This window comes from Pyrus communis, chromosome 10 (assembly GCF_041283825.1).
Source record: "Pyrus communis isolate YQ-2024b chromosome 10, ASM4128382v1, whole genome shotgun sequence".
In the NCBI taxonomy this organism is placed as follows: domain Eukaryota; kingdom Viridiplantae; phylum Streptophyta; class Magnoliopsida; order Rosales; family Rosaceae; genus Pyrus; species Pyrus communis.
Genome location: NC_142574.1, coordinates 6,517,717 through 6,533,199, shown reverse-complemented (window position 1 = coordinate 6,533,199; position 15,483 = coordinate 6,517,717). Strand labels below are relative to the sequence as shown.

The window sequence follows — 15,483 nt, the reverse complement described above, 5'->3', positions numbered from 1 at the left end:
CTCGTCACCAGACCAAAAAACATATACTTTCCCCAATGGCACCCTTATATCAAGTTACAAATCTCTGATGCCATGGTAGATAGGGTTCTGATCGATAATGGGTTGAAAGACAATTTCCTCTTCATGGGTGTAGTTACAAATATGGGTGTCCTCGATAAAGTCAACTTCAGAATATCCACCATCCAAGCTCTTGATAGAATTCCACACAATACTGTTGGAATGATACAACTCAAAGTGCAAGAAAAATTGTCTAAATACCTAAAAGTTTTCCATGTGATTTGGCAACCCATCTCCTTACAAAGTTATCCTCGGTTGAGAATGGTTGCACACCATGGGCATTATTCCCCCAACATGTAGTACCTGCCTCACTATCTAGGAATAATAATGAATAGAAGATTGAACCAAAGAAGTAGAAGAACCGGCGTTAAGAGACAGGGCCTGGTTAGGAAAAATCGAACCTCTTGTTAACTGTTCCAGGTAACTTAAATAAACATAGCACAATACGGACTACAAGCGGTTTGATTCCCTCCATAGGATATGTAGGTAGTCCTCTCTGGAACCAATCGCAATGCCGCCATCTAAGAGAAGACAAGTCCATGGAGAACTCATTTCTTCACGCCCTACCATAAGCTAATCGTCAAAAGTGATCCCTGGTGTAATTTTTTACATTATATCATATATTTTTTTAGAAATGCACCAATGATTTGATTCACCATCCCGGAAATATGTAGGCAATCTTTTTCATATTTAATCACATCCTTTTGTCAACCAACTTTACTCTTGGTTATAAATAAAAGAAAGTTTATCTACTTTGAGTGTTTGTTTTTTTTTTTTTTTTTTAATGATGCAGGGAGTACCCTACTCTTTCCAAACAGGGCCTAAACTTTGCATGAACACAAGTCTAAAAGAGTTCAAAGTTACACTGCCAATGGAGCCTTATTTAGCCCAGCCATTACAAGAATGGTTAGTAGCTTAGGAGACTCGAACCATTACAAGAACGGTAACGATTGGTAAGCTACGGGCACTAACACATGGCGCATTGACATAGAAGTCCAATGCACCATTCAACCTCTGGAAAGTTTATACAACCAGCAAAGTTGTGGGTTATAACATTCAAACTGGGCTCTACATCATTCGAGGGAATAGTCGAAAATGGCAATCTGAAAATCATCTGAAGGTGGCTCTGAATTTTGACACCAAGTACGACTATTTCTATCCCGAACCAACATACTAAGCCAAGTATGTTCTGCAACACCGTGTGTTACCTCGGTTAGTTTGACCAACGAAGCTCTGATACGCAGAAATGCGTTGGTCAAACTAATCGAAGTAGTCTGATTGGAAACGCTTAGGTTCAAAGCTAGGGTCTAACAAAAGGATTTGAAAGGTGTTTCTGACCCACATGTTGACGATCATGTTTCCAACACTGGAAACGGATACGAGGCTAATCATTTTCCCCTAGCATCACATTGTGAAATATTAAGACCTTTGGCCCAATAACTAAGGCAGGGCACAAAACACTCAACATTTATTCGCAAATTATCTTTAGGTACAATTTGAAGGTCTTTACTCTGATAAATGCATCTCATTAAGTGCAAAAGCAAAAGTTTTCTCATGAGTTTAATGTTTAATTTCTGGTACCGGAGTAAGGTGGTATTCTGGATATCACGATAAGAATACTTTATGAATGCTAACTCTGGGAGGCAATGTTCCCCAAATCAATGTTGCCATAGGGGGGGCTTTTCTAGCTTTGTCCCAAACCCACAAACTTATCTACATTCTGGTCTACCACTTATTTCCCATATAAAGTTTGTCTACTTTAAAGAAATTTATCGAGTTTAGATTCACTCATGAAATAAGAAAATAGCAAAAAATAATCCACATTGCAAAAGAAAATGATTTGAAGATGTAGACGAGACATACCCCCTATTAGCCAGGAAAATCTCAAGAATCTTCCACAATTCATTTCTCCTTGGACATGGTATAGGATTATTTAGGGACATCGGGGTCCATATCTTTTTTGGAGATAAGCTCTTTCTGCTTTGCCTTCAAATTTGAGATCTCATCCAGTAGGTGCTGCGGAGGAGAAAAGTCTGTGTGGCAATCTCTTCGAAATCTTGTAAACGTCCCAACCTTTAGCTTGATCTTTCCGGGCGTAACCAATGAGGTATCCAAAATCGTATGCTTCCTCATTCACCTCGTTAAACAACTACTTTTGCTCAACCTAAAACATTGACATTTCCCAAGCATACCTAACGGAAAGCTATTGGAGGTCTACTATGCGCTCATTCTCTTTGTGATCCTCCTTCTTTTCTCTTTTTGTCTCTTTCACATTCATGCCCTCTATCTAACTCCCTCCCTCTTTATCGTTGTTTCCCTCTTTCAAATTTTCTTGCAAATTTAAATTAAATTCACGCAATTGGAACCAAAGTTCTAAATTGCATCAGTTTTCTAATTTAATGGCCTTGATTGCATGTTTCAGATTGGAGGATTGTTCTAGACATTGGATGATTTTTTAGGGTCAGAGTAAAGTTGATCCGAATACTGTTGTCTCAGAAGTCCGGTCATGGACTCAACAACTCTAGGCGAAGTTGGATTAAATGAAGCAACGGTGCCACTGTCATCCTGTTCTGGGGTACTACGCGAAATTCGAACGACTCTGCTGGTATGACCATGCTTGTTCTGCAAGGCATGAGATCTGATCCAGATAAGGATATAATTAGATTCCTCATAAGTCTTGGAGTTCCTACAATCTAGGAATTGGGGTGCATCGCAAGTAATCATAACTCCTAAGAAGGTGCAATATCTACTTCTAGATAATCTATCCTAAAAAAGTCCTCTATATACGGTATAAAACCCTATCTAGGGTTCATCTTTAGTAATGTAATCTTAATACTTTAATTCTCTTGCCCACTACTTGAGTCTAAAATTGGTTACTAACTTCACTATCGAAAAGTCTTTGGCCGGCATGCCTCCCACCCCCCAGTCTTAGGCTTGCTCATGGTTGTTCTCTGTTTTAAGGTTGCTTGAATTTGTGCCTTCACCATCTATGACGGTGTGCAAATTTGGTTTCAACACTATCAATTTTTGCCACTACTTTGTTGCTCTAGATTTTTGGTTTGATTCTCATGTTTGTTTGCTCGGTGACGGTGGTGTTGAGTTTTCAATTCCACTCCATTTCATCATTTTGTCTTGACCAATCGGGGGCCGTGTTGATTGGCGAAGAAAATAGCCTAATATAAACGGGCTAAAGAGAACATGAAAATCCCACGTGGATAGGAGCATAATTCAAATTTGTCAATAACAACCAGCACCAAATGGAAAAGATTAAAATGCTAAGAGAACCAACTTTCTTGCCTACTTCCTCTCCCTTTGGTTAGGGCCCTAATCCTTGAAAATCTTTGGAAATAAGAGGGATAACTCTACTTTTTTCTCTGTGAAGAAAATTTTAAGGCAGGCCTAGGGCCATTTTGGTCCTTTTATGACTCCGCCATTGGTTACTGCTGCCAGCCCGGTGAGGTAAGTAAGGTGAGGTGATTGTTTTAAAAGACACATAACAAGATATATGATGGGTGGTAAGCATACATTGCATACCTAGAGTTAATCCTGGTGCGCAAAAATGCTCTCAACAGGGGAAGGTAGTGTTGCGAAAATTAGATAACCAAAATTAGGCTCATTAAGTCTCAAATTTTTGTGCTCGCAAGTATACGAATCAAATGACAGCAAGCATATAAGCACGGATATAGTCCCACAGAGATCGAATTGATTTTGAAGTCTATCTTACTAAATTGAAACAAATTATAATTGAGAAGCTTTAATGGAAAATATTTGATATTTTGAATTAAACTGAAATAAAATAAAGCTTGGAAATAAAATGCATGTAAATCATAAATTGAAAACATAAGAAAGTAGACCTAGGGCATCCGAATTCACTGTAACCAATCCTACTTAATTCCCTTAATATGTTATGCTCAAGTAGTTCTCCAATATTGATGATCAATTTTCCCTAAATTATTCAACGGCCATGGCATCTGGTGGCATCAAAAGTATCCTTAGATGTCAACCCTCTATGGCATCTAGACGAATTTAAACAAGTGAGAACCCATTAAGCTTCATGGAAATCGTTGGAAAATCACACAAGCCCTAATTGCATGGCATCTACAAATAGGTGTTTATGGTATCAGTTGCAAGAAGCTAAACCCAAGTTAAGTATGTATGGCATCTACTCTAACTTGCATTATTAAGTCAACATAACTAAAACTTAGATGTGATCAAGCATCTAAATAAAAATTAAGTGCATTACGATTAGCAAATGATACTCAATAAAGATAAAAAGACATGATAACAACACTGCCACAAGGAAATTAAGTATTCATGATCCGGCTACATCGTATCCCTAGCAAAGAAAAGAAAACTATAAACTTCTCTTCCTCTTCCCTTCTTTGCCGCATCCCTTATATGGTTTGATATGAATTGTGTTTGGTAGCTTTCTAACTCTCCACAAGGAGAATTGATCTCCTTAATATAACCTCACGGCAAGAATTGGAAAGGTTAATAGAAAATGCCAAATAAATGACCACTAATCCTAGTTCTAATGGACTTTCAAGTCTTTAGTAAAGAAAATGAAAAATAACGGAAATAATAATAATTAATAATTAAGTTCTCTCCTAAAGTCCATTGAATAGCATTTCCATGTCCATTTGATCTCCAAAATCGTTGCAGTTTCATGCATTTGTCTTGGTGCAGTTAATTAGCCTCTTGCTCCAATGAAATTACTCTAGACATCCGAAAAGCTTGTTTTCCACTCCTTTTTTGCATAACTCCAGTATTGAATCCTTATAAATTAAAACAATATAATTAGTGCATTTAACCCATTCATATAGACAAAATCCAAAGGAAATATATGATAATAATATATGAAAATATGCACCCATCAGGTAGCTAGCATTTCTCTTTAGAAGATACTTCAATGTTTTTTAAGGAGCACTAGTATTTTTATTAAACATTTGTACTGCTTCTAATTGCAGTGTTTGTTACTAGAAATACTTTATAAAGAAGCACCTCCAAATGGACCATTAGTCAAAATAGCACTTAAAAGCCTTTATTGAATCACTTTAAAATCTTTGTATATTCAAATACCACCAAAAAAATATTTTTATTTGAATTGTCATTAGATGCTAAAAGCATCTCCAAAAGAGATCTAAATCATTAAATAGATCCCGTGAAAAACTAAACTCATCTACTTCTACTCCATCGCAAGTAAGTTGTCATCTCTATACTTTCTCTATGGTTCTTATGTCTCAATTTATTTAATAATTAATTGTAATGATTCTCTCTCTTATTTTAGGACATTGTTAGTGACTCCGCCTCAACTCTCCATGGTGGCACCTCAACAAACTCCTCTTACTCATGGTGGATCCATAAATTCCTCTGACGCAACTCCAAAAGAAGTGGCTCAAGTGATCAAGTACGTAAAGAAGATGTTCTCTTGGATTCACTAAAAAATCATGAAAGGTCTACAATATGGGAGCACTTTGATAAGATAATTGAGGGAGGTCGAGTTAAGGGTTTGTGCAAGTATTGCAACAAACCGTATATGACCAACACGGATAAAATGGTACAACTAGTATAAGAAATCACTTAGTAAGATCTAGAAGCTACGGTCCTAATAAGGAAATATTTGCCGCAAATAGGCAAAAGATCTTAACCTTTGCTAGCACAAAAGATAAGTTGGAAGCTATAGGTTTTTCTCAAGTGGAAGTTACTAAGGCTTGTGTTGAGATGATAATTAGAGACAAGTTACCGTTTTCTTTCGTCGAGGGAGATGGTGTTCGTCATTTTTGCATGCATGCATGTCTTTTGTGGAGAGTACCTAGTCGTAAGACAATAGCTAAAGATGTACTTGGATTGTTTTACTCTGAAAAGGAGAAATTGAAAAGTCAATTGAAGACATTTAGGGTGTGTCTAACAACGGATACAAGGACTTCTATTCAACAAAAAAATTACATGGTTCTCACTGCTCATTTTATTGATGATAATTAGATGTTACATAAAAAGATTTTTTTGAACTCTTGTGTCATTCCAAATTATAAAGGAGAATCTATTACTCAACTTTTGAAGGAGTGTTTGGTGGAGTGGGGCATAGAGAAGGTGTTAACTATTACGGTTGACAATGTTTCTGCAAATGATTCCAGTATAAGGGATTTGGTGCACCGAATAAGTGGGTGGGGGATTCTTAATGCACTTTTGCATGATGGAAAATATTTGTACATGAGTTGTTTTGCTCATATCCTTAATTTGGTTGTGAATGATGGGATAAAGATGTTGAATACCGCTATACAAAGCATTCGTAAAGCGGTTAGGTATGTAAGATCTTCCCCTCAAAGGTTAGAGAGCTTTAAAAAGTGTGTTGAGAAAGTGAGAATAGATAGAAAATGGCTTCTGATTTTGGATGTTCCTACTAGGTGAAATTCCACATTTTTAATGTTGGAATCGGCTTTAAGAAAGGTAATCTTACTTATTGCAATTGGTTTTGTTAGACTATTTTAATTAGATGCTATGTTGCATACTTACATTACATCATGTTCTTTCTTTTTTTATTTGTATGTAAAAATGGCAAGTGAAAGTTATGTGCTATGTTGCCTCCTAGGCCGCCTAAGCGTTGAGCTTAAGGACTTGAAGAGAAGAAGTGTGTGCAAGACATGAAACCTTGAAGGTTTATTTGACTTTATGATTTTAGTTAAGTGGAATATTTCTTTAAAGTTTGGACTTTGTTATGTTTATTTTAGGTGTGGAAAACTTGAAATGCAATGTTTATTTTAAATTTGGACTTTTTGAAGACTTAAATTTTGATGTTTATTTTAAGTTTGGACTTTGGAACACTTGATTGATGATTCTAGTTGAACTTTAAATGTTTATTTTCATTGTCTTTAATTCTAGTTGGAATGCTTATGATTGTGTTGGAGATGTTAAAATTTCATATTTCAATTTTTTTTTTCATTTTTTGAAAAAAAAAAAAAAACTAAAACCAAATTGAAATCAAAATGGAAAAAACCAAACCGAAAAAAATGAACCGAACCGAACAGAACCAAACCAAAATTTCAGTTCAATTTTGGTTTTTTGCAAAAAAACCGAACTGTTTTGAACTGAACCCATCCCTACTTTTAAGGACCCGTTATTAACGATTGTTATCGTGTGACTTGATAACGACTCGATTAGTTTTTGTGTTAAACCGAAACCCGTTATTTTCGTGTCACGTGTTGTATTAACGGATCGTGTAAGAAATTGCTAGGTCTAATTTAGTCCTAAAAGCAAACAAAAAAGAGATAGAGAGATGATGTATTATTTATAGGGTAAATTGATGTTTGACCATCTGAACTATCATCCCAATTGAAATTGACCCCTAAACTATTTTTTTGGTAAATTAACCTCCTGAACTATTTAAAATCAGTCAATTAACCCTTTTCCGTTAGATTTTGGAATCAATTCCTTCAAATTCAAGGGCAAATTAGTCATTTCATCATTAATTGTTACTTGTCAGCTATAACTATCACTAAAATTTTGACACATGGACACAAAATAATTCAAAATATATAGCCTAATGAAGAAACATAAAAAACCAAACGTTTACACAACAGACTATCTCACATTGTCATTACATATTATTTTGTTTTCACATGTCATAATTACATTGTTGATTATAGTTGACAAGTAAGAATTGATGAATGAAAAAATAATTTTCCTTTGAATTTGACAAAATAGTGGATGGAATCTACCGACAAGGGATCAATTGGCTTATTTTAAATAGTTCAGGGGGTTAATTTACCAAAAAAATAAAGGAAAACTAATGAAAATGGCTTGAAAACTTTGAGTTTTAACGATAATGACAAATAGAGGGTAAAGTGAATAGTACCAGGATTGACTTTTTAGTGTAAAAATGTGATTTTTCGTTAAAGTGAACAGTACCATGAACTTTTCGTTAAAGTTTCGAAAAAGTAATTCAAAAAAGTCAATTTTAATTGAGTAATGTTATTCATACTATGTTTTTGTACTACATTTTCATACCACCTTAGGTGGCATTTGATGTGGACAGCCACATCATTTGAATTAATCAGATTTTTAAATTTTGTTCATTATTTAATAAACTAATAATTAAGAAAAACTAGTTAATTAAATGATGATCGTGGTATACGAGGAGTCTTTCTCCTTCCTTTTCTTGGGTTTTGCAAAATTTTCAAATAATGTGGCAGTCCACATCAGATACCAACTAAGTTGGTATAAAAATATGGTATAAAAACATAGTATGAATATCATTACTTATTTTAGTTAAAGTAATAATTTTAGAAGTTAAATGACAGCTTATCCTTATTTATACGATCGCTAATGTCCAATAGACAAATGGACCTCCCAATGACATGATGTGGATAAAATGTGGCCCAACCAATGATGTTTGGTGGGTGAACAAGATTCGTGGCAACCAAACTCTCCAACAAATACTAGGATACTATTAATTTGGTTTTTTATTTTATCTATTTATTTTACTTTGTTGGTCCATACCATATCTCTGCTCTGCTTGCTTCTTGGCTCCGCTCTGAAATGTCTGGAAAAACGAGCCGAGCCTCAGCCTGCCATCTTTCATTTTCAATGCTTTGTTTGCACGCGTCTTCATGCTTATCTTTTCTTTTGGACAAAGATCTTCACGCTTATCACTCACTGTGGTTTTTTTTTTGGAAGGACACTGTGGTTTGTACGCGTCTTCAACCAATAGGAACAATGCGTTTGATTTACCTACGTGTTACTCTGGTATTTACTAACAAGAATTATGTATTTTGTTTTTCTTTATACAAGTGATTGCTATCTACATTACAGAAAAAGAGATTTAAACTAGAATGTAGAGAGATAAGAACACTATCTTTACTCTTGTTAACTTACTTAAACTCAAATGGAATATCATGTTTCATAGGTAATCATGTATTGTGATTTCATTTTAGACAAAGAGAGGTTTAATTGATCCTTTATAAGGCCCACATTGAATTATTCATTAATGATGCGAATGATTAATCTTTTATATTCGCTTTTTTAATTGATCGTGTTCAAAAATTAGGCAAATCGAAAACTACTTCTTGAGGCTTCTTGATCTATGTGTTATATGAAGTGTCGTAACTTTCAAAACACGATAACACATTATGTTAAATCTTTTCCCTTAACTCTGAAATTATTTATTAATGCTTCGTGAAAGTTCATGTAAATTCGTCAATTTGCTTCAAAATTTTCCAAAATCCCCTATTTATATCTTCTAATTTAGTAAGTATCGCAAGAAGAGAAATAATTGCCAAGTTGAATGCCATTACAAGTTAACAGTTGTGTCAATTATTAAATCCAAATTAACCATAAACTCATATTTGTTGTGCGTTACAAACCCGTTTATTACATCCTACGATGTTAAAAAAACAACAAAAAATAAATGGGTCCCGTTTTATCCTAATTTCCAAATAAAATGATTCACGTACATACTTTTATGAACAGATATATGCAATATTATCAAATAATTGAACGAATAAACAAAAGAAAAAGTATGAAAAGAGAAGGAACCAATAGAAAAAGCGCAGGTGAATTGGGTCCCTCCCCCGCCGGAGCTCACATATTGTGGCTGTGGCTATATGGCTGAGCAAACACTGTCAAGCCTCGGCTTTCAGATGCTCCTTCCTCTTACTCTCCTTCTCCTCCTCTATAAAAGCTTTTCTCTTTTGGGTTAATTGCTACCTCTCTTTCTCACTCTCTCATATCTGGCAGCCTTGGTTACCATCTTCACCTCTGGATCTTCACCTTTGGAGGTAACTTTAGCTTCAATTCTCTCTTTTAATCTCATTTTGTTTTTTTTAACTTTTAATTTACAGATGATGAAATTATATACTTGGTTGCAATTATTGTGTGAAAAAAATGCTGGAATTTTAGGTGCCTGCATTAACAAAAATTGAAAAGTGGGTGTCTTTAGCAACAAGAACAATACCCAGAAGTGTTTGTTTTTATTCTTTTCCCCCCACAGTTATAATCTGGGAAAAAGAATGTGAATTTTTTCAGCATAAATTTGAAACCTTTATATACGTATTGGATTTTCAAGGCTTAGAATTTGATTAATTTTGATATAACGTATGAAAATATGGACTCTGATGAGTTGCAGGGGTGTCTTGGCTGTTTAGGTGATTTCTGATATGCCAATGAGATCAACTTGATATTTTCGAAATTAGGTATAAGTCTACTTATCATGTCTGATCCGGTTGTGCGATCTTATCATGGTAGTGAAGGAACTAGTGAGCTAGCTTCACATCCTTATGAATCTGTTTCGATGGCTAATTGGAGGTGCACAAGTTGTAAGTCAGAAACCAAAGCATGTGGCCATGTATCGATTCGTCATGAGGAGGCCCAACAACGCAATCATGGTGTTAAGAAACACTCCTTGTTTAGAGGGTTCGGAGAAGTAACTGAACCGAAAAGAGTAAGAAATATCGATGAGGGCCTCGGTTTGACAGAGAGTTCAAAGAAAACAAGGAAGGAGATATGGGAAGGCCAGTCCTTTCCAATGTTCAATCTTCCTCCAAAGACTAGTGTGGCTCAACTGAATCAGGACAATTCTACTTTCCATGGGGGATTACTTGGTGAGAATAGCCCACCGGCAATGCCTGTCTGGATTCCTACTGATGCATGGGCTCTGGAAGCCGCCCCACCACCTCCAGAGCGACAGGTGAAATATCATAATTTTCTTGAGAACAATAGCCTAGCTGATTCCAAATCTTTTCGGGATGAATCAATGAGATCAGATTCCAAAATTGTGCCGCATCAATCTAAAGGTGGGTGGACTTCTATGTCATCTTTCCTGTGTAGTGAAGAGGAAATTAATCTATCCAACTCGCTTGTAGCACCTCGACAACATGCCACAAACACTTGTAATCACGCAATTTCCACATTGTTGGCCCATGAGAATAACTTCCATAACAATGTTGTCTCTCAAAGATCAGGGGGTTCATTGCCAAGGCAGAATGATATGGTTTTGTTACGGCACGACCCCTCCACAAGCAGTATGCAGCAACCGAATTATTTCGGTAAGAATTTCCTAGAAATGCAAAATCAGTCTGGTATTGGATTGCTTTCAAGCCACGCCAGCCCCACAGAGGTGACCAGGCTGGAAAAAGTATTTCACGGATCCGGATCTCTGCCAAGCCTGCAGCGTTCTGTGCATAACATAGAGACTATGAGAATATGCTCCACTATCAACGCTGATGAAGAATTATCTAGGGGTCCTCCTATGTTTTCAAAGACAGCTCACCATTTTCAGATCACGAAAAAGACTGGTGTTAACTTGCCTGAAGTAGGTCAAATGTTTGGACAGTCAACTGTATCAACAAAATTGAAAGGAAAAGCTTTCAGTGATCTTTTTGGTTTTTCCACGGAGTATGGTCTCCCTCCTCAACCTAGATTGAAGCTGCTACCTTACAGGAGCTCTACAGATACCGATGGAGGGGAAGATGTAAGAGTTGTCAAGGCTCAAGCACTCGAATCATCATCTGAAACAGATATTATGGACATGGATGCTTTCCAGGATAACCTTCTTTCTGGTACTATTTCAGGAATCTCAACTTTGTTGAACAATATTTATACCATCTTAAATGTGTAGGCTATTTAGCTTTTACAGCATCATGCTTGGATTAACTTGTGTTTTAAAAAGTAATTATCACTAAGTTCATATAGTATAAAAATATTATAAGTTTTCAGTGTATTGTTGTTTCATCATGTCTTTCGGCTAATAATGGGTTTTGCTTCTTGTATCAGGTGTGGAGGTATCCGCATCAGATAAGGTAACTTATATAATTCTGCTTTTGGGAATATTGGTTAAGTAACATAGTTTTGGAATCAATATTTGTTCATCCAAAACACCTTTTATGTTGCGTTCCCAGGAAACTGGCTTTTAAAGGATCACACTATGTTTAACTGAATTTAATAATATACTTAGCATAGCACTAAATTGCCATTCTGATTTTTGAATTTTGCAGCATGTTGAGAGTGGCAAGAAGTCACCAAAATCTCGATCAGCCATCGCTTCAGGTAGAGAAGAGAACGGAGCTAGACTTCCATACACAAAATTACCTGACATAAATCAAGAGCTTCCTGATTCAGCAGAAGAAAGGGAGACGAGCACTTCAAGAACCCAGAGTTTGGATGTCGAACATCTCCTTTCCCATGCTGAGCATCCCACAAATTCAAAATCCAGTGCATGTCCAGAAGGATCTCAGGGACCAGAACCAAGCAGCAGGTGGGTTAAACGGCTCAAGTTGACGGCTTCTCAGCCTGTTTATGGTACAAAAAGCTCAAAAATGGGAGAAGCCTCTTCATGTGAAAAAGTCAAGAAATCTTCTAACACAACTATAAAGTGCAGTATGACTAGTTCACAACCTGCCACCGGCAGATTTCTTGGTAAAGAACAGATGGTGCCAGATCAAACTGCAATGGTATTAAGGAATCATGAGTCATCTCCCATTGACTCCACCGGGAAAGGTCGAAATATAACGCTCTCTCATCCTTGGATTCGGAGGTGGTCTAAAGTAGCATCCCAAAAGAAGTCTGAAGCAGTGGTTGCTTTTCAATCGCAATGTTTGAAGCCAACAGTAGATGAGTTTCGAAAGAAGCGGTTTCCAAGCATCGCTGCTATGGCACTCATGGGAAAGGCTATGAGTGGTTTCCATCCATGTGAGTTTGCAAACAAGGGGTCTTTTGTAGTTTGGAATACCAAGGGATTTTAAATAGACAAGTCATGCAACTCTGGAAACAAGAGTATGGTATACAAAGCATGGGAATATGATTGTCCAACTGATGGTTAGCATTTGCTTGACGAGGATAAAGAATGCATTGTCCATATTTGAGAATCCACAAAGATGGCTGATTGTGGAGTTTATAGATTATGAATGTCGCATAGGTATGTATCCAACTTGTAATGTTGGTTTCTTTTTTAGTTTTAAAAGTAGGTAAACAAAGGGATCGATTAGCGGCCCTAGTTTCTTGAGTATGGCCTCTACAATGGGGGATGAGAGTGACTGTGTCAACTTCGCTTACTTCAATTGAGTAATTGGAAACTAATCTGCTAGTCGTGGTTCTATTGCTTTTCCAAAATTCTGGAAGGAATGTCTCTAATGCTTAGCAACCAAACACTGAAACTACAAAGAAAATAGGTCATCTCCGTGCATATGTCATTGACAATGTTCCTTGTGATTGTCAGGCCGGCAAGAAAGATGGTACCTGAAGCTCTGGAAGAATCGTGTGTCGTGTCCCCGTTCTATGCATACCTAGACAGTTCTATTGCTTAGTTTTTACAATTTACTATAGTTTGGGCCAATTATACACTTCAATGACTTGCTTTTGCTGAATGAGGCGATTATGATTGGAGTAGACAGAGGAATCATTTATGCGGATTGCATTGATGGCCAACCGTACAGGATATGGTCCAGAGATGCTGTTTAAGCTGATGATGCAACGGAGGTTTTGATAGAGACGAGTTCAGGACCAACCACTTCCATCTTCAGTTTTTCTTGAACTAGCGGCTTCGGCTACTAAGTTCTAAGTTTTGGTAAAGAAAATGTGGGAGAGTTTTACAATCGTGTGCTGTATTGGCATTTAGTTGGTCTCCTCAATTCTTTGCTGCTTGATTCTTGGTTTGAGTCTATGAAACATACCATCAATTTTCTTTGGTTGGTAGATTGCTGATCTTTTTATACCTCTCAAATATTTGGCATTCAGAAGGATCATTTTGGTCATGTTTTTTAAAATATTACCAAACAAGTTTTTTAGTTTTCAAAAAAGCTGAAAACTATGAGTGAAAATAGTTATCAAACAGTCCCCAAAACAGTAGCTTTCAGTATTGAAATTCAGAGTTAATTTGTTTTTGAAAAATGAAAAACAAAATAGTTATTAAACGCACCTTTGTAGCTATTGAGTGGCATTGTGATTGGTTTCTCATGCTTTCTTTCGCTACCCCAATTGGAAAAACAGATCTTGAAGATCTTTTCTCAACCTATGCAGGCCATATTGACTCCTAATTAGTTATACACACGCCACCCTTGATTGGATAAGTACTTTTGACATTGCTATGTGGCAAGAGCATCCTTGAAGATCTTTTCTCTAACTCTTAGCTTGGATAGATTTTTAAGTGTACTTAGAACATAGCTCAGTATATCAAGTGTCATTATACAAGTGGTTGGATACTTGAAAATGAAAATTTCAAACCACTTATATTATGATAGTTGGTATACTGGACCGTGCACTAATAGTAAGTCTACCAATTATATTATATACTAGTATATGCCCACATACAAAGTGTGTAAATTTTTTTATTTTTGTTTTTTAATTGAAGGGGAGAGGAAGAAAGTGAGAGAGAAAACATGAGAGTGGGAAGAGAGAGAGGTTTAGTTTTAATTTTTGTAAATTATCTAAACTATATATTAAAGAACCCCCTTTATCAACATAAAAAGGGTAAAAAGACTATTTAATCTTATATCACATCAAAAATGTTAAGAATAGTAAAATAATTTTACAAAACAAAATTTTGCTCTTAATAAAATACAAGTAACATCTAGCACTCTCTTGTGAATTATGTTTAACATATTGGTAATCCAATAAGGTTATAGCTTAGTGGGGTTACCAAAAGTTAATATAGTTAGTGCTATTGAAAAGGCAAAGATTTTTTTAGTTAGTGCTTTGTATAGGTGGATGTCCCTCTTACTCTGGTTTGTGTTAGGAAGTGCTTTACAGTTCGCTCTATTTGTTTCAGTTTTATAGGAAAAACTCATTAGACTTTATGCTCCTAACTTATCCAATCCATCCCCCCCCCCCCCCCCCAAAAACAAGAAAATTTGGAATTGATTCATAATGATGTGTCAGAATAGAATTTGGAATACATTCTTTTCAATGATGCCATACCAAACACCTCTGGAAAATTCTCTAATTATCTGAAATTTTATTCTCTTAAAATTGGAATTACCTATTTGGTTTTGGCCTATTGGCAAATGCTTGGAAGTCATGCCACTTGGACAACTTTTGGCTTTGGTAAAAATGGAGAACTAAAGCGAGAGGCGAATTTTGATCTGAGTGAGATATATGCTTACGTTATCTATTTTACTGTCCTTATGTCATGTTTGGTGTCTAAAATTAGATCATATTAGTTAATTTACCATATTTAAGGTATGTTGCAGTAAGAAATGAAGGCCGACTTTTACCTCAAAATTTTTTCCAAGTTGAAGATTGGATATTTAGTTAGTGAGAGTGAAATCTCACCATTTTATATGGGAATTGGAAGGGAAAGGTTTCATTCATGACTAATCCATCTTTTACCTGACCATATTGAGTTGTCGAATCCAAATCCTAGCCACGAAACATGACCAGAGAAAATTGTTGTTTTAAAAGTAATTTTTGACAAAATTACTAAATCAGTGGCATAATTGC

At 36.0% G+C, this 15,483-nt stretch overlaps 1 protein-coding gene across 5 annotated transcripts; it reads left to right on the top strand.

The window, feature by feature from the left end:
* The first annotated feature begins 9,520 nt into the window (after positions 1 to 9,520).
* On the top strand, positions 9,521 to 13,737 carry LOC137728672 (uncharacterized). 5 transcript variants are annotated; one of them, XR_015952252.1, is made up of 5 exons: positions 9,587 to 9,830; positions 10,197 to 11,609; positions 11,824 to 11,849; positions 12,045 to 12,964; positions 13,265 to 13,737. XR_015952252.1 is itself a non-coding variant. In XM_068467400.2 (4 exons), exons 2-4 carry the CDS (start codon positions 10,343 to 10,345, stop codon positions 12,789 to 12,791), a joined length of 2,040 nt encoding a protein of 679 aa, XP_068323501.2. In that variant the 5' UTR covers positions 9,521 to 9,830; positions 10,297 to 10,342; the 3' UTR covers positions 12,792 to 13,158. The 5 variants fall into 5 exon arrangements, 3 of the variants coding, with proteins under 3 accessions (XP_068323501.2, XP_088533831.1, XP_088533832.1); XR_015952253.1 differs by having other exon boundaries at positions 9,603 to 9,830; positions 10,302 to 11,609; XM_068467400.2 differs by lacking the exon at positions 13,265 to 13,737 and having other exon boundaries at positions 9,521 to 9,830; positions 10,297 to 11,609; positions 12,045 to 13,158.
* The last annotated feature ends 1,746 nt before the right edge of the window (positions 13,738 to 15,483 follow it).

Bases quoted from the DNA above. Each gene is read 5' to 3' on its own strand.
- LOC137728672 (XM_088677705.1), top strand. From the start codon at position 10,262: ATGTCTGATCCGGTTGTGCGATCTTATCATGGTAGTGAAGGAACTAGT. The intron at 11,610-11,823 runs GTACTATTTCAG...TTCTTGTATCAG, and splicing joins CCAGGATAACCTTCTTTCTG to GTGTGGAGGTATCCGCATCA. The intron at 11,850-12,044 runs GTAACTTATATA...TGAATTTTGCAG, and splicing joins AGGTATCCGCATCAGATAAG to CATGTTGAGAGTGGCAAGAA.